This window comes from Tursiops truncatus, chromosome 8 (genome assembly GCF_011762595.2).
Source record: "Tursiops truncatus isolate mTurTru1 chromosome 8, mTurTru1.mat.Y, whole genome shotgun sequence".
NCBI classification, from domain to species: Eukaryota; Metazoa; Chordata; class Mammalia; order Artiodactyla; family Delphinidae; genus Tursiops; species Tursiops truncatus.
The window spans coordinates 70,635,873-70,654,863 of NC_047041.1; the positions used below are offsets into that span (position 1 = coordinate 70,635,873).

The 18,991-nt window shown below is 41.5% G+C and overlaps 1 protein-coding gene across 10 annotated transcripts in view; it reads right to left on the bottom strand.

Annotated features, from left to right (window-relative positions):
* Positions 1–18,991, bottom strand: part of SERGEF (secretion regulating guanine nucleotide exchange factor) — a 218,963-nt gene that overhangs the window by 197,812 nt on the left and 2,160 nt on the right. For 9 of the 10 annotated variants that reach the window (XM_033862604.2, XM_073808654.1, XM_073808656.1 and 6 more), the window contains exons 2-7: positions 17,436–17,571; positions 16,086–16,241; positions 15,019–15,113; positions 10,725–10,785; positions 6,094–6,207; positions 3,207–3,269 (exon numbers count right to left, since the gene is read on the bottom strand). In XM_033862604.2, coding sequence (XP_033718495.1) covers positions 3,207–3,269; positions 6,094–6,207; positions 10,725–10,785; positions 15,019–15,113; positions 16,086–16,241; positions 17,436–17,571 — 625 coding nt within the window. The remainder of the gene's footprint in view (positions 1–3,206; positions 3,270–6,093; positions 6,208–10,724; positions 10,786–15,018; positions 15,114–16,085; positions 16,242–17,435; positions 17,572–18,991) is intronic. The other variant, XM_073808655.1, reaches the window with a different exon arrangement.

The window sequence follows — 18,991 nt, forward strand, 5'->3', positions numbered from 1 at the left end:
GAGACATGTTGAAGACAAACAAAGCACAATGGATTGTAAAGACGTAGTGCAAAAAAAACCCAAAAGGAGTGTGCCTCATTAATAAGTTTCATACTGATTACATATTGAAATAATATTTTGGATATACTGGGTTAAGTAAAATAAATTATTAAAATTAATTCACCTTTTTCTTTTTACTTTTTGCAATACGGCTCACATTATATTTCTCCTAGACAGCACTCTTCTAGAAGATAAATTAACCAAGGCTCGGAGATGTTAAGTGACTTTCAAGATCACATAGCTAATGAGGGATCAAGTGGGACCAGAAGCCAGGTTTTTTGCTTCCACAGCATTCTGTGACCTCCCAGTAAAGGTTTACAGTATTGCTTGCCCTGAGGCAGTCTGGTGTATTCTCCAAAACTGATCAGAAGCCAAACAGTATCATTAAAGGATATTAGACCAAGATTCCGGCTTCAAGTCCCAAATCTGCTACTGGATCACTCTGACACGGGGCACATCACTTCACATTCTGGGTCTCTGTTTCATAGAGTCTGAGGGTCTATAAATCAGTGGAGCCTTTTTGTCACCCAGGTGACCTTGCAGCACTGACATTCTGCAGTGCTATACAACGAATTTGGTATATTTCGTGCCTAGAGAGAGGGCAACCTCCCTGGACCTCACCAGGGTGTATGAAGTATGAGGATCCTTTACAAGAGGGCAGAGGACCCCTCAGCAAAGCTTCAACCCATTAAATGGAGTGCTTAGCTACCAAGGTACCACTGACAATGAGCCTGTGTCTGTAATAAGCCTTCATTTATCTCAGTAAGTCTAAACCATCTTTTTTGCAAAGACGAACTGTCTTCCACAGTAATGTAATGCAGATCATTACACTGTTGCATCAGCAGGCAAAACTAAATTCTGCTGCAATGTCAAATAGTTACATAATCTACAACTCCAGAGAGAAGGTCTAAAGAACACTGAACAAAATCCAATGTGTAACAGCTTGAACTAGACCAGGAAAGACGGATATTAATCTTGACCCTTTTTAATTCACTTTCACAATATCCAAAACCAATTCACTTTGTGAATATACTTTAAAAATCACTAAACTGCACACTTTAAAGGAGTGAATTTCATATATGAATTATATCACAATAAAAAATCCAACATCTATGTTTTAAAAACACCATAGTAAAAATGCTCCACATATGAAATAAAAAATAGCTTTACTGATTACAAGAGTTTTTAAGAAATAGATGTTAGCAAGCAACTAGAAGAATCTCTAGGTTGACAAAATACCAGCCATTTCAAATGAATTAGAACAGGGTAGAAATCTCTCAGGACTTCCCTGGTGGTCCAGTGGTTAAGACTCCGTACTCCCAACGCAGGGGGCATGGGTTTGATCCCTGGTCAGAGAAGATTCCACATGCCGCATGGCATGGCCGAAAAAAAAAGAAACCTCTCTTAGTCTGTTCTTATTCTCAGAAAAGAATGCCTTCCTCCAATGCTAGTGAGGACTGTGGGGGATGAACTAGTCACTTCTTGTCCTAGGGCCTTCTGCCCCTCTCCCCATAAAAGGAGAGGTGGGACCACATGCCAAGAGGAGTCCCTTAGAGCTGGCATTCTTTTTTTTTTTTTTTAATAAATTTATTTATTTATTTATTTTTGGCTGCATTGGGTCTTCGTCGCCGCATGTGGGCCCTCTCTAGTTGTGGCAAGCGGGCTTCTCACTGCGGTGGCCTCTCCTGCCGCGAAGCACGGGCTCCAGGCGCACGGGCTTCAGTAGCTGTGGCTCATGGGCTCCAGAGCGCAGGCTTAGCAGTTGTGGCGCACAGGCTCAGCCACTCCGCAGCATGTGGGATCTTCCTGGACCAGGGCCCGAACCCATGTTCCCTGCACTGGCAGGCGGACTCCCAACCACTGAGCCACCAGAGAAGCCCTGGCATTCATTTTAACTCAACTCTTTTAACATATCTATAAATCTACTTAACATGAGACACAGGCTAAAAGCAGCTAGTTCTTTCATTAGTTAGTTGTTTTTAATTCATTAAATATCAAATTATCTGTAGTTCAGAATCTGTTAAGTATTTAAAGTCTCACATTACGGCTCTTGTGCTTTGGAAACAGTAACAGCTCCTCAGTTGGACTGCATTACAAATTTGATGTTGAAGAATGCATGCCTCCATTAATTTACAGATACTGTGTACACATCTTAATTTCCACATGAAACACTGGAAACACTGTGTATGAAAGTCATTTCCCTTTGCTTAAAAAATGTAATGCATTCAACTCTGGGTGAGAGGTCTTACCAACATAAATCTCTCGGAGCTAGAGTATCCAGTCTACCAGCAGGGGTCAGGGCAATCTGGGCTTTGAAAAAAACCATTAGGAGAGATGGATAACCTTCACTTTCAAGAAAATGCTGCATTATCACTAGAAAGTTTATACTATATTGGCTGGGTGTGTCAAATGGATGGATGGACAGATACACGGCCAAGACAGAGAGATATACACACTGTGTGAGAGAAAAAAGACTAGATAGACAGATTAAAGAGATGGAATAGAGAGATCAACTAGAGAAAAACATAAAAATATAAACTAGATTACAGAAACATATACACAACTAGACTTAGAGATGATGGAGACTTAGGTTAGATAGGAAGACACTAAGATGGAAGATAAATAAAAATAGAGATGTATAGTTAAATAAAATAGAGTAGATAGAGAGAGCAGACAGGGTGACAGATAAATGGAGAAGAAAGATATAGGTAGATAAAATAGGATAGTCTGAGATTAAACAGCTAGAGAAAATAGACAGCTAGAGAGCTTAGATAGTTATACTAGACATCAAAATAGATTAGGTGGATAAGATAACAACATATTATACATAAGTTTACTGTTGGTTATATGATGTGACAATCACAATTACCCTAAAGGAAGATACTTTTATCCCTATTGTACAGCTAAGAAAACAAACTCAGAGGAAAGGAAGTGAGCCTCTGTTTCACATGAGTGTTTTACCTGTATTATCATATGTAATTCTCAAAACTATCCACAAAGTACTTTATAGAAGAGGAAATGGTCTCAGGAAGGTAAAACGACTTGCCTAAGATCATACCAGTGGTGGCATCAGAATTCTGACTCCAAAGTCTATGGTTTTCCCTCTGTACCCCAATAGCATCACTTGAGGCAGAAACACCCAGAATTCTGAATGGCATGTTACCTACCTGTCAGTGAAGCTGAGTGGTCTGAGCCAGCAAGAACACATACTGCTTGAGAATTCTCTAGGCCTACAAAAAAAAAAAAATTCTTTTGAAATCACATTTGTAACAGAACAAATTGGGCACAGGAGGCCCATAGGCAGTGACCACAGCACCTGGAGAGAAACTCTCAGCCAGTGCAGGAAGGTCTGAGTCAGCGGCACTGGCCAAGAAGACGGCTGGCATGGTAGGGAGACTGCTTATATCCAGGAGGTTGAACCAATAAATAAATACTTTGAGGATAAAGGAGTCAGATTTCTTACTATCAGAAAGGAGAAGAAAGGTACAGATATGAAAAGGTTAAAGGCTAGAATTGATCATGTGATACTGCATTGTAATTGAAGTCAGTGTAGACTTGTGGTTTCTACTAGAGATAAACAGACATAGGTGTACATATGTATAAATGTGTGTGTACATGTATATTTCCTAGCTCTGTCCACGGAGTGGGCCTAGAAGCAGTGACATCTCATACATTCAGCTGCTATCACATGCAGACGCTGAAACACAAGCCCAGGCCTCCTAACAACACACAGGCAGAGCTAGAATTTGAACTTGCCTCCCATATCCAAATCCAGCACTTTTCCACCGGTAAACACACTGCCTTCAACAACAGTGTAAACCCTCATCAACTCTGCTCGATGCTGTGGTCACCTGGTCTGGCATGCAGAGAAATGGGAGTCTTATTCTTTAACTCTTTCTTCTTACACTTCTGTTCAATTTACTAGTGTCTTAATAAAATGCCCCTCATGCCTTCAAGTATCCTGTGGAATGACAAAGGGACAAAGATGTTTCTGCCACTTTCACCAGAGAGGAAGCACTGGTCTCCTAGTGGCCAGGTCGGGAGAAGACATCCAGGGTTCCAGCTCCAGAACAGATGGCAATGAGGTGAAGAGGGGACAATGAAAAATGAAAGACTTTGAGGGCAGGAAGCTGATATCTTCTCTAACATCTCATCAGAAAATTCCCCCAAGTTAACTCTGAATCTAAGCTGTGCCCCAAGCAGATCCCAACCAGGTCATTTAAATCAAATAAAATAAAAACACTTCTGATTCCTTTTAGATACAAAAGTTGTGCTAAAACAGACAGTAGACATAATCCCTACCCTTAAAAAGCTCATCACCTTTGGCATTTGGGAAAACATGTAAACAGCTCATAAGAATACAATAAGTTGTGCTATCCATGCACATAAAGAAAATGCGGACTTCCCTGATGGCGCAGTGGTTAAGAATCTGCCTGCCAATGCAGGGGACACAGGTTCGATCCCTGGTCTGGGGAAGATCCCACATGCCGCAGAGCTACTAAGCCTGTGTGCCACAACTACTGAGCCTGAGCTCTAGAGCCCATGAGCCACAACTACTGAGCCCACGTGCCACAACTACTGAAGCTCGCATGCCTAGAGCCCATGCTCCACAACAAGAGGGGCCACTGCAATGAGAAGCCCGCGCACCACAACGAAGAGTAGCCCCTGCTCGCCACAACTAGAGAAAGCCTGCGCGCAGCAACGAAGACCCAACACAGCCATAAATAAATAAATCTATTAAAAAAAAAAAGAAAATGCAATGGAGGTGAGAAGAAGGAAGAGTCTTTCCTGAGAAAGCTGTAGCTGAGCTAGGACCTGAAAAATGATCAGGATTTTCCCAAGGGAAAGAGGAAGGAAAAGGCATCCTGGGAAGAGGTAACAGTCTGCCCACAGGCACAGAGGAATAAGAACACAGCGCATGCCCAGGGAGCAGTGAATACCTTGGTGAGGCAGGAAAGATGTTTGGGAAGTACGAGTTTATATTACAAATGCTTTCAATGTGAAGTAGACTGTCCTGTGTTCAGTGGCCCCTTCTCCTTCTCTAAGAGAACCCTCCCCAACTCAACACATGGGCTTCAGGGCGCTAACCTCACCCCTGCAACAGGGGAAAGCCTCGGGGACTTAAGAGAATCAGAACAATCCCAACAACTTGTACGACACTTCCACTGCGGCTCACCCTTCCCTTTCCTCTCCCCACTTCCTACTGCCCTCAAAAATCCCTCCCTTATTCTGAGCTAGAGGAGAGTAGAGGTTTCCTGACAGGTTTTTCCTACAGCTAACCCTCAGTAAACTGGGTCACAAAGTCAGAGCGAGAGAGGAAGAAGAGGAGGAGGTGGAGACATGGTGCTACAAACAGAGAGATAAAGGCCCACGAAGAGAGTGTAGAGCAGACAGAGACAGAGAGACAGAGAAAGAAAGTCCTAGAGACCAAGAGCCCTGTGGGCAGCACCCTTCCTACCTACTCCTCGTGTGCCCATGAAGAGAGATTTCCCTCGGGGAACGCTCCTAGCCCCTCTCTCCACATCCTCACTTGCTCCTGCTTTCCTTTCGGGAGAAGGAGCTGGGCAGGCAGGCACATTCCTTGTGGGTTCTCCCTCTGGGATGTGCCTGCCTGCAGAGGGCACCTCCTCCATGGTCTCAGCTGCACCACGAGCTTAGCAGGACTGAATGCATACAGCTGCTCAGGTGCCTGGTGGGTAAATTCAATCTGGGATTCAGAACCCGGAGGCTCACTATTGCTACACGTTATTTGCAAACACCTAAGCCATGCCTTCCAACCTAACTTGTAACAGCTCTAGAGCTACCCTTTTGATTTCCACCCACCTGACTCGCATCTACTTCTCAATGGATTCCAAACTCTGGCAGCAAAGAGGAGTACTTTTACTGGGCCCACAAAAATTCCAGCAAATTAATAGACCAGCCAACGGAGACAGTTAAGACAGAGAGACCAAGAAATAGCAAACGCAGAACTCCATTTACCCATTTTCTGCATGCCTGTGTCTCCATTTCCAAACAAAGAATAAATACAGGATTCAGAAGAAGTAAGGACCTTACCTGTCACTCTGCTTGGTTCCTTTGCTGTCAAAAACAGTGGGAGAGTCTGCCCAGGGCACAACCGCCGTCCAGATGATGCCAAACCAGTTCCCCACTGGAACACAATGCCACTAGCTTCCCAGCGGAGCAGGAAAGAAAAAAGAAAATCTTTATCTGGATTAAGACCAGATTGCTCTTTGAACCTCAATGCCATGAGAGATTCCCAATTCATGCTCAGTTAACATGCATATTATGGAAAAGTTTATTGCCTCAAGAGGCCCTATGGCTGGTCATAGGGATTACCACCAAGTCAATCACAAATCCAATCTTCAGAGCAATCTAAGACCATCAAAGGAAATTCCAACATAGTAAAACTCCCTCCAGAAAGTTCTAGGACACTCCTCCAGAGTCAAATTACTGGAATGGCATTTTTTTCATGATTAACTTGAAAGGACAACTGAGACTCCAGATCGAGCAGGAAAGAACCTTGAAGCTTACCACGTCCATTCCTCACATTTACTGCATGAGAAACTGAGGCCCTGTAGAGGAGCTGTGATTTGTCCAAGGTCATACAGGGAGCTAGTAGCAGAGAAAACACCAGGACTTAACTCTCCTACACCTAATGTAGTGTCTTTTCTACTACACCAAGATGAATTCAAAGATTCCTAATCACCAAATAAATACATATTTACGACTGCAAGATAGCTTCTTAATAGCCACTACTTCAATGGAATGGCCTTTTATTTCCATATTCACTGACTCTAATTCATGTACCCATGTTCTGAACCTCATACAAATGCATAGATGAAATATTGTTATTTTGTCTACAGTCAGATGTGTGTAACTAGGATTCACTATCCAACAGCAACATTAAGGTACTGCTCCTCCAGAAGTATCCTATACCCAATGGTCCTTTAGGCTGTAAACAGACAAGCATGCTTTGTGAAATATAAGTGATGATGATTGAGCACAATGTGAGCAAATAAAACAAAACTTACCATCTCTTCAACAAATAAATTGCAAGAGGATAAAAAGAGAGGAAAAGGTACATAAAGATTAAAAGAGACTGGAGATGCCTGATAAAGGATTAATATTTAAAATATACAGTGATCTCCTAAAACTCAACAACAACAACAAAAATTCAAAAATGAGCAAAGGACTTGAAAAGACTTTTCTCCAAAGAAAATATACAAATGGCCAATAAGCACATAAAAAGATGCTCAACATCACTAATCATTAGGGAAATATAAATCAAAACTACAATGAGATGCCACTTTACACTCATTAGGATGACAACTATTAAAAAAAAGAAGAAAATAACATGGGTTGGCAAGGATGTGAAGAAATCTGAAACCTTGTGACTACTGGTGGGAATGTAAAATGGTACAGCCACTATGGAAAACAGTATGGCAATTCCCCCCAAAATTAAAAATAGAATTACTATATGATCCAGCAATCCTACTTCTGGGTACATATCCTAAAGAACTGAAAGCAAGATCTCAAAGTGATATTTGTATACCCATGTTCATAGCAGTATTATTCACAATAGCTAAAATGTGGTCACAACCCAAGTGTCTATCAATAGAAGAATGGATAAGCAAAATGTGGTATACACATACAGTGGAATATCATTGTCCTAAAAAAGGAGGAAATTCTGACATTTGCTACAACATGAATAGACCTTGAGGATATTATGTTGAGTGAAATAAGCCACAAAAAGACAAAGACTGTATGATTCCACTTATATGAGGTACCTGTATGAGTGGCCCAAATCATGGAAATAGACAGTAGAATGGTGGTTGCCAGGGACTGGGAGAAGGGGGAATGGGGAGTTATTGTTTAATGGGTATAGAGTTTCAGTTTTGCAAGATGAGAAAAGTTCTGGAGACAGATTTTGGTAATAGTTGCACAATAATGTGAATGTACTTAATCCCACTCAACTGTACATTTAAAAATGGGTAAGATGATAAATTTTATGTGTATTTTATCACAGTAAAAAACTAAAAGGAATAAATAAACTTTAAAAAAGAGAGAAAGAGACTTGAGATACATATCAACCAATTGCAATGATAAACCTAATTTGGATCCTGATTCAAACAAACCATAAAAAAAATATTTTTGAGATAATCAGGGCAATTTAAACACTGACTAGATGCTTGATGAAATTACAGAATTACTGATAATTTTTTGTAGGTATGATGATGGTATTTTTGGGTAATGTTTTCAGAAAAATTCCTTATCTTTTAGAGATGTGGGCAGAAATATTTACAGATTAAGTGGGGGAGGGAAGGACTTACAATTAAATTAATCAAACACATAATGGGAACTGTGCTGCTTTGTTAACTGGACAAAAATGTACACATAAGACTAGCAATCACAAAATGTTGGTAGGAAAGGGGCAAGGAAACCAATGACAGGCAATTCTTTGGTCCTTCTAATTTCTAAGAGAAGAAGCTGCTTATAAAAGCATAATCACTACCATACAACTCAGTAATCACACTCCTGGTCATTTATCCCAGAGAAATGAAAATTTATGTTCACAGAAAAGCTTGTCCACAAATGATTATAGCTTTATTCTTAATAGCTAAAAACCAGAAACGACCAAATGTCCTTCATTGGGTGACTGGTTAAACAAACCGTGGTTGTTATAGACTGAATTGTGTTCCCCGTAAATTCATATATTGAAGTCCTAAACTCCAGTGTAACTGTATTTGGAGATAGGGCCTATAGGAGGTGATAAAAGTTAAATGGGTCATAATAGTGAGGCCTTAATCTGACAGAACTGGTGTCCTTTTAAAAAGAGGAAGAGACACTGGAGATCTCTCTCTCTTTCCATGCGTGCATAGAGGAAGAACCGTGTGAAGAGACAGCAAGAAGGCAGCATCTACAAGCCAGGAAGAGAAGCCAACCCTCATGGTATCTTGGTCTTGGACTTCTAGCCTCCTGAACTGTGAGAAAATAAATTCCTGTTGTTTAAGCCACCCACTCTGTGGCATTTTGTTATGGCAGCCCCAGCAAACTAATACAGTGGTACCTCTATACCATGGAATATTAGTAATAAAAAGGAACAAATTATTCATACTCCCAACTTGGATGAATCTCCAGGGAATCATGCTGAGCAAAAAAGCCAACCCCAAAAGGCTAAATACTGTATGATACCATTTATATAACGTTCTTAAAATGACAACATTACTGTGGGAGAACGAAAGAGCTGAGTGGTGAGAGTAGGTAGGAAGTGGGTGCAGCTACAAAAGAGCCATAAGAGGGATCCTGTGATGGAACTGTTCTGTATCTTGACTGTGTCAAGACATCCTGGTTGTGCTATTACACTATACTTTCACAAGATGTTACCACTGAGAGAAACTGGACAAAGAGTGAGTGTGATCTGTTTCATTTCTTACAACTGCACGTGAATCTACAATTACCTTAAAATAAAAAGCTTAGTTTTTCAAAAAGTATAATCACACTAAGCGCCAAGTGACCGCCAGCACCATGATGCACCGAATTCTTCCTCGCCTCCACTCTTCTCCCCATTCCACAACTGGACTCACCAACGCTTGAGCCTCGGCTGCCATAGCCAGTCTGGGCTGTCCTTCAGCCCAAAGAAGTGGGAACGGAAAGCAGAAAAATGAGCAAGAGAGAAAAAAGGGTCACTGCCTCCTCCACTTTCCACCCTCAACCTCACACACACCGTCAGCCCTATGTGCATCACCCTCTCACAGTACAGGAGACAAGCTCACTTGAAGCATTCAAATTAATAAACATTTACATCCACTAGGAAAGTAATGCAGTTCATGGCAAAGAATGTGGGTCTTGGAATCCAGCCCGTCCTAGACTCTGATCCCAGCTCACCTTTTATTTCCTAACTCCCTGTGTAACTGTAGACAAACACTTTAGCCTCTCTGGACCTCAGTTTCTTCATATGTAAGAGGTACAAACTACCATGTATAAAATAAATAAGCCATAAGAATATATTATACAGGAAATATGGCCAATATTTTCTAACAACTATAAATGGAGTATAATCTTTAAAAACTGTGAATCACTATGTTGTACACCTAAAACTTAACATAATATTGTAAATCGGGCTTCCCTGGTGGCGCAGTGGTTGAGAGTCCACCTGCCGATGCAGGGGACACGGGTTCGTGCCCCGGTCTGGGAAGATCCCACATGCCGCGGAGCAGCTGGGCCCGTGAGCCATGGCCGCTGAACCTGTGCGTCCAGAGCCTGTGCTCCACAACGGGAGAGGCCACAACAGTGAGAGGCCCGGGTACCACAAAAAAAAAAAAAAAAAAAAAATATATATATATATATATATATATATATATATATATATAGTAAATCAACTATACCTCAATACAAAAAATTTTTAACTCACGTCACTGCGTGCCTATGAGGATTAAATGAGGTACTAACTAAATCAAGAGAACCTAGCACCATGCCTAAGAACATAACAAAGAGCTAGACAACTTCATTTCCTTCCTCCCTACCTGCTAAAGGCTTTCCCACATGACTTCTGCCTTATATCCCCTCTTTTTAATCAGACTGCAGCACAGCAGGACACTCTGAATTACTCCTTAAAGTTTATTTCTTCCAAATCTCCATGTCTCCTTATTACATGCTTATCAAGAAAATAAAAGCAAAATGATCACCTGTTGCAGCTAAAGCATGCCTGAGTCCAGCAGCAATACTAACAACCTTCTCTCTCAGGGGCTGTCAAAACAAAGAAAAGGACGGCAATCTCAGAATTATCCATCTACCAAATTTTATGTAATTTATGCCCAAACACAACACAGCATGATCCTCATTATGTGTCTGATTGGTTTGGAGCTCCCAATTCCCAACATTTCCACTCATAAACGCCTCTGTATGTATCCCTAAAAGGCAAAATCTTTTTAAAATACCATATTACAATGCCACTCAGGGCTAGGAGGCACCTGCAAGGTCATCCAGTCCAGGGGTTAGCAAACATTTTCTGTAAAGGGCCTGATAGTAAATATTTTAGATTTTGCAGGCCACATGGTTTCTGTCACACTACTCAACTCTGCCATTGTAACATAAAAGCAACATACACAATAAATACATGAATGGGCATGGCTGTGTTCCAATAAAACTTTATTTACCAAGGGTTCTAGTGTGCTGACCTCTGATCTAGTCTAATCCCCATTCAATGCTAGAAACCTGTCTACAACACCCCACCAAGTGGTCATACAACCTCTGTCAAATACCTACTTCCAGTGACATGGGCTCACCACCTCCCCAGGTGCCTGCTCATCTTTGCACGGTTCCATCTGTCTCCTTGGGTGGAACCAAACCTATCTGCCTACTGCTTCTGACAAGGCTTCCCAAACATTTGAAGACAGTTGTCATGTCCTAAGACACCTTGTGGTTCCCAAATTCTTTAAGACTTCGCCCTTCAAGATGTGCAGCTTAATTCCCCTCCCTTTCACTGTGGGCTGGACTTAGTGACTTGCTTCTAATGAATAGGATAAGGAAGTGATAAGTGGCTCCGAGACTAGCTGATGAAAGGCATTGAGGCTTCTTGTTTGACCAGCCTGCCTCCCTCCCTCCCCCCCTCTCTCTCTCTCTCTCTCTCTCATCACTCTTCGGGGAAGTCAGACACCATGTCTAAACAGTCTTATAGAGAGGCCCATATGGCAAGGAACTAAAGCCTCCTGTCCATTAGAGAGCGTGGAAGTGGAACCAGCCCAGTTGAGCCTCCAGCAGACCTCATGTAGCCTGGCTGACATCTCGACTGCAAAGTCATGAGACCAGCTAAGCTGTTCCCAGATTCTGACCCTCCAAAACTGTGAGATAATAAATGCTTGTTGCTTTAAGCTGCTGAATTTTAGGGTAACTTATTACACAGCTATAGATAACTAATACACATCTCTTCTTTAGGAAAAACATCCCCTATTCCATCAGCCATCACCTAGTTTCAAATTCCCTCCCCCTCTTGGTTTCTCTCCTCTATGCTCTGGTTACTCAGTCTCCCTCTCTCTTAAGGGACTGTATATGCACCAATCACAGCCCCTATGGGACCTTACCATATTTGCTTATTTACAGATCCACAGTGTCTTTCTAAACTTTAGAGTCCTCAAGGGCAGGGTCTGAGTCTTATTCACCTCAGTGCCCAGGGCCTAAGAACCAAACCCACACCAGGACACAACATCCTAGATGCAGTGTGACCAGCACAAAGAAGGACAGAGCTCTGGCCTCCCTTCTTCTGGAGACTATATTTCTATCAATTCAGCCCACAATCACATTAGCTTTGTGGAAGATCAAATCTTACTGCTCATACAATTTGAATATACCACCCTTAAATTTTTTTTTTTCCTTTTCAAAGCTAACTGAAGGGCTTTACATGCGGAGTCACTCTCTTCAAACCAACTTACCTCAATTCCTTCTTCTCCATCCCCACTACTGCTGCTTTCATTTGGGGCAGGATCATCTCTCATCTGGATTATTAGCAAGAGTTTTCTGAGTAATCTTCCTTCAATCCACCCCCCACACTATCCCATGAGGCCCCTCTCTAACTCACTGTTCGAGACACTACCTCCCTGCCTGCCCGATCCCTACTGGCACTTCTACCACTTCCTTATATTCCAATCATACTAAACTGCTTGCAGTATCCCAAGCCCTCCTGCTTTATGCTCTATACCCTAGTTCACAAAGTTCCTTCTGTTTGTAATGTGCTTCTTTTGTACCTACTCTGCACATCCTTCTATCCCAAGCCAGGGAAATTTCTACTCAACTTTCAAGATTCAGCGTAAGTCTGTTCTCACCCCACCTTCCCCTAAAAAGAGTCCAGTACTCTCTTTCGAGGCTATACATGCATCTATCATAGTTCTAACATGGTAATGCATCTAGGTACTTCTGTATCTAACATGTACTACTAAACTACAGGCCCTCGAACGCTAGGATTGGGTCTTACTCACCTTTGTCCCCCCTGCCTAAATACAGCACCTACACACAATAGTTGCTATTAAATAAATGAATGAATTTCTCTTATACTTCACTTTGGCACATTCCTCCCATTGTTCTATAAGATACAGTGCGTCAAAATGTTTTTACCTTCTGATTCTGTCATCCAACATATTTAACCATTGCTCCTCTCTGTCTTCTTTAACCATGTGACTTAAGCTAAATTAATTATAACTTATACATAGTGTTCTTAAAAAGCTACCTATTTGCAACTAGAAGCTGTAGCACTTCTTACAACAGGGACTACAGAGTCTAGACTTCCATGCATACCATGTGCTACAGACTCAGTGTCTGTGTTCTTAGGAAATGCATGTTGAGACCTAATCCCCAACACATAATAGTATTTGGAGGTGGGTCCTTTGGAAGGTGAGTAGGTCATGAGAGCAGAGCCCTTATGAATGGGATTAATGCCCTTATAAAAGAGACCCCAGAGAGCGCCTTTCCCCTTCTGGTGGCATGTAAGGACACAGAAAAAAGATGGTTGTCTATGAACCAGAAAGTGAGCCCTCACCAAATATCAAAAATGCCAGTGCCTTGATTTTGGACTTCCCACCCTCTGGAGCTGTGAAAATTAAATGTTTGCTGTTTAAGCCATCCAGTCTATAATATTTTTGTTAGAACAGCCCAAACCATGACCCCAAATAATACCCCACAATACCAGCAATTAGAATTCAGCAAAGTGATAGGAGCAGACCTAAGCTCTCTCCAGTGAAAACAGATCTCCCACTCTTAGTCACTGTTTAAGGAAATTAGATATGAGTGGAGCAGCTTAGGTGGTGAAACTCATTTTAGATTCCAGCATAATTCCTCTAAAAGTTTGCTTACAATATAATCTTCACAAAAATGTGTACATTTTAAGTATGATGCAGTGAAAAGAGCTCTGAACTAAAACCAGGCGTCCTATCTTACACTTGTGCTGTCCAATATGGTAGCCTCTAACTACACATGGCTGTTGAACACTTGAAATGTGACTAGACTGAATTGAGATATACTCTAAGTAAAACATGTACACCAGAAAAAAGTCTACATATAAATGAAAGAATATAAAATATCTCATTAATAAAGTTTTATATTGATGACATATAAAATGAAATAATAATAGTTTGGCTACATTATAGTAGTTTAAAAGTTGTTAAAATTAATTTTACCATGTCATACCATGACTTGGGTGAAACTTAAAAACATCATGTGAAGTAAAAGAAGCCATCCACAAAAGGCTACATATTGTATGATTCCATTTATGTGAAATGCCCAGAATAGGCAAATCCACAGATACAGATTAGCAGTCATCAGGGGGTGGGAGGGGAAAATGGGAGTTAACTGCTATTGGGTACGCAGTTTCTTTTGTGATAATGAAAATGGTCTAAAATTAGATGATGGTGGTAGCTGCACATCTCTGTGAGTATACTAAAAACCACTGAAACATACATTTTTAAAGGGTAAATTTTATGGTATACGACTTATATCTCAATAAAGCTGTTATTTTAAAAATTAATTTCACCTTTTTTTTTTACTTTTTTAAATGGCACTGCTAGACACTTTTAAGTTACATATGTGGCTCACATGACATTCCCACTGGACAGTGTGGGCCTATGCCATCTGCCTCACTTAGTGTCTTTAGGCGAGTCAATTCCCACTGGACCTGTTTCTAACACAGTTTCCACTATGACGACTTTTAGAACTGTAAAATGTCATTAATGTCATTATAAGATATATTACTTTTATTGTTTTATTTCACAAAAAATTATAACATGTATGAGAGCTAACAGAGGCTTTTCACTCACAATATCCATCCCTCCAACCTAATTTTTCCCAGGAGAACCTGAGTTTTTCAACTTAAATTCTAACTACCCCATGGGTTTTCAGGGGCCCAGCCAGTCTTTTAGTCCAGGGAGGGATAACTGATACCTGGAGACACTTTCACAGTACACAGGCAAGCTCAATATTAGGGGCTGTCCTTACCTCAATGGCCTGGGGGACCACACATCTTCGAGGCCCATGAGGAATTCCTAATTGACCAAAGGAATTGGATCCACATGATAGAACTTGACCATTTTCTGCAAAATAGAAATACTTGAATTGCAAATCTAAGAAGTAAGACATCTGTGACAAATGGGTAAATGCTGAAGGATGAGAAGAGCAAAAGGAATGAGAGGAGTGAGTGGGGCCCTGGGCTCCAGCACATTCAGTCCATACGCCCTTCTCTATCCCCCTAGGAACAAAAACAGTGGGCACTGGGCTAAGCGTTTTACACAGGCTATCCACTACACCACCAATTAATGACAAGTTAGCTGTGGAGAATGCTTAGCCATGTGCCTAGTGTTGGGATGGAGGATACTTATCTCCCACTTTTCATATTTCCATGAGATGGAATTTCCATAATTTTAATATACTCCAGGCCTTTCTCCCTGCCCTTCCCCATTCTCACTGCTTTCTAGGGGAGGAGCGGTAACCCAGCCAGTTGGTGAGTTTGGGAGAAGGAACAGCACAGTATGGCTTTGGCACCTTCCTCTCAGGCACTCTGGGCTGACACATAGTAAGGGCTTCCCCTACGGGGGAGGCCTAGAGTTTGGGGAGTGGGTTTGGATCAGAGGAGTATTAGCAGAACCTCTTGGCCTGACAATTAACCTTGCCCTCCAATTTAGCCTTTATCAGTAAAAAGCTGATAATTTGATCTCTACCTGTCTGACTGCTCTGTGATTGTCTCACAATTGATCCCAAATGTGAGCAAGAAACAGAGTGTTACCTACTGACTCCCTACAACTCTGACACAGGCCCACACTAAGTACTTCATAAATGAGAGCTATTGTTTAGATTCTAATAATTACAGTCCAGATTTTCCAGCCCTATCTCCTTAACTGTTAAAACCCTCCTTGCAAAATGCACCCTGCAACTTTCTTGACAACCAGAGAGAACACTTGTGTGTGTTTTTAAATACAACGAGGATTTCATTTAATCAGGGCCCAACATCATGCTCTTCTCACCCAAAGCCTTTGTGGTGATAAAGATTTACCTAGGAGTACACTCACCTGTAAGTATAATGGTAAAATCCCAGCCACAGGCCACCTGTTGGACGGGACATCCAAGGAGGGATTTGCAGGGGGTAAAGTACAGGACATCCTCGGTGTGACCAAGCCCCAGTTGCCCATCTTTGTTCAGGCCACAGACAAAAAGGCTTCCTTCATCTGCAAAATATAAAGGTTTTAGTGGTAGTGTGAACAGGGGAAATTACAACTGCTAAGATGAGCAAAAGGATTTCATTAATTATTTGGAGTCATGGACCCAACTAACTTTTTTCCCACCCAAGTTAATAAGCCATGCATGTTAATGTGTTCTGGACCAAATGGCACAAGTCCAAGGGGCTCCAATCTAACATCTAAATGGAAACTCCAAGTCCTACAGCAGTGGCCAATCAATTACCAAATTGAGCATCTGCCATAACAATAAAAGCCAACGTTTATTCAGGATGTAGAATGTGCCAAGTACTCTTCTGAGGGCCTCAGGCGTGGGGCTGACTTATCCTTCAGGCACAGTGCCTGGGGCCCACCATACTTGTAGAAGCCCACAAAAATGTTTTAATCTAATTTTTTAATAAAAAAATATATGTAATAGGAATATGTAATACTAAATCTAGCCTGGATTATATTAATCTTTATGTCAGTGCAGCTGTAAACATAATTTTAAATATTTCTTTATGGAAGGAGGTGTCCACAAAGGCAAAAGTGTCAAGGACTCATGAAAGTCATAATACAGCCCTGTTAACTCATTGTTTCTCATCATTATTATCACCATGTAACAGAGAGGCAACTGTGGCACAGAGAAATTAAGTAATCTGCCCAAGGCCACACAGTTAACAATTAAGAGAACCAGGATTTAAACCCACACGGTTTGATTCCAGAGTTCATGTTCTTAACCAGGATGCAATATGCCCTCCTTTGCAATATTATAGCGCTTGTAGTACTTATTAAGTACTATCCTAGGTACTCTGAGGGAAGATTATGGAAAATATAAAATTCTTGCTCTCAAGGAATATTCGATTTAACTGCCAAGACTTCTAACTCATATATGAAAGTTAAATGTCAATCTATGGTATAAAATGTAATATATGTTGCAACTCGGCCACTACTTGTCTTGTGACCTTAAGCAATTTTCCTCTCTGAGGCTCATTTGGAGAGCGGGCGAGGGGAAAAGAGGGGTGGCCTTGATCTCTGAAATCCTTTCAGCTCTGACAATCTGCCATTCTCTGATGGTAGCGTGATTCCTTCACAAAAAAGTTGTCCTCTGCAAAATACAAAAGGTTGAAAGATAGTAATATAACACCCTAGGGGAGAATGTCTAAATAAGAAAATGAGAGAAAATATATTCTTGAAGGAAGTTACCTGTGACAACAGCAGAGTGACCCCCTCCTCCCGTGATCCTCTTGACACATCCAGGATTACAGAAGTCGCTCAGCTGCTGGGGCAAAAGCACATCTTCCTTGTGGCCAAGGCCAAGTTGCCCATAGCTATTTGCACCCTAGGGATAAAATAAGTCAAGGATGAAAAACTATGGGAACCCCAACTGTCAATTTGAATTTACCTGTCCCTATCTTTCTCACCCTCACGTTCCTCTCAGAGCTTATAACAGATGAGATTTCATAGACTTTTTCTTAAGAAGTTGTTATACGCAACCCACACTTGGACGGTGGCCCCATCCCCAGAACACCACGATTTCCATGTGAGAGGAGCTCTCAGCATCCACAACTCATCCAGTGATACTCTTCGCCTTCCCCTTCCAATGCCCCAGCCTACATGTGTTGCCTTTAGCGGACAGCATAGGAGTTCCTTCTGATAAACGGTAATTATCTAGGGAAGTCACGGAAAGAAATAATCAAGAAAAATAGGAACGAAGTGGGTGGGAAATACGCTAGGACTAGTTCTTGTCCCATCTCCCCACACCCTCACTGGGAAAACTGGCAATGACTTTCTGGAATCAAAGTTAGCTGAGGATTTTGTGCCCTCAAGCAAGGCACACCATTGTTATTTCATTTGAAACAGGTGAAAGAGGTTGGCAACAATCTCTAAGGGCCTTTCCAAGTACAATGTTTTGTTACTGTAAGATTCACATGGTGAGATTCCTCTAAGGAAACAGATTTCCCCTTGATGGGCAATATGTCTGTTGTCGTTATTATATGATAAAGGTCCAGAATCCCTAATCTGGAACCCTTGCAGCCAGATGTACTTCAGACTCAGAATTTTATAGACTTTAGAAAAGTAATACAGTATATAAATCATATACACTGCTGCAAGGTCTGGGAGCAGCACCCCATAAGTAAAACAGCATTATTTCTGCAGTAAACAGTACAAATAGTTAGTGGGCAAAGACTATAAACAGCCTCATGTCAGGTCAGTTCTGGGTTTACAGAGCTTTTTGTATTCAATATTGAAGATAAGGGATTATGGACCTGCAGGGAAAATCTTATTAAGATTCTGGAAATCCTTATAATTTCTCCAACCACCAACTGCTGGTTGGTTCTTGAGTAGTAAAATTTTTAAAATGTGTTTGTTTTTGAAGACACCTGAATGAAAAAAAGTGATTTAAAATAACTACCAAAAAATGCATATATATATACAAACTCCTGCCCCTTGTGGTCTATTCCACAGCCATCTGGGCTGCAAGGACTCCATGCTGGATGAGGGAGCCATGCAGGGACACAGGTCCCAGAGGCCCTCAGGGCAATATTAGCAACCAACTACTGAGCGCTTCTCTGTGTGCTGGGCATTCCCCTTTAATTCCACAGGGTGCGGGGCATTATCATTCATTTCATAGATGAAGAAACTAAGGCTCAGAGAGTTAAGTAACTCCATGATGGCAGGAGCTTTGTTCTGCTCACTGCTATTTCCCCCACACCTGAAATGGTGCTGGCCCAAAGAAGGTGTGCATATATTTTACAGTG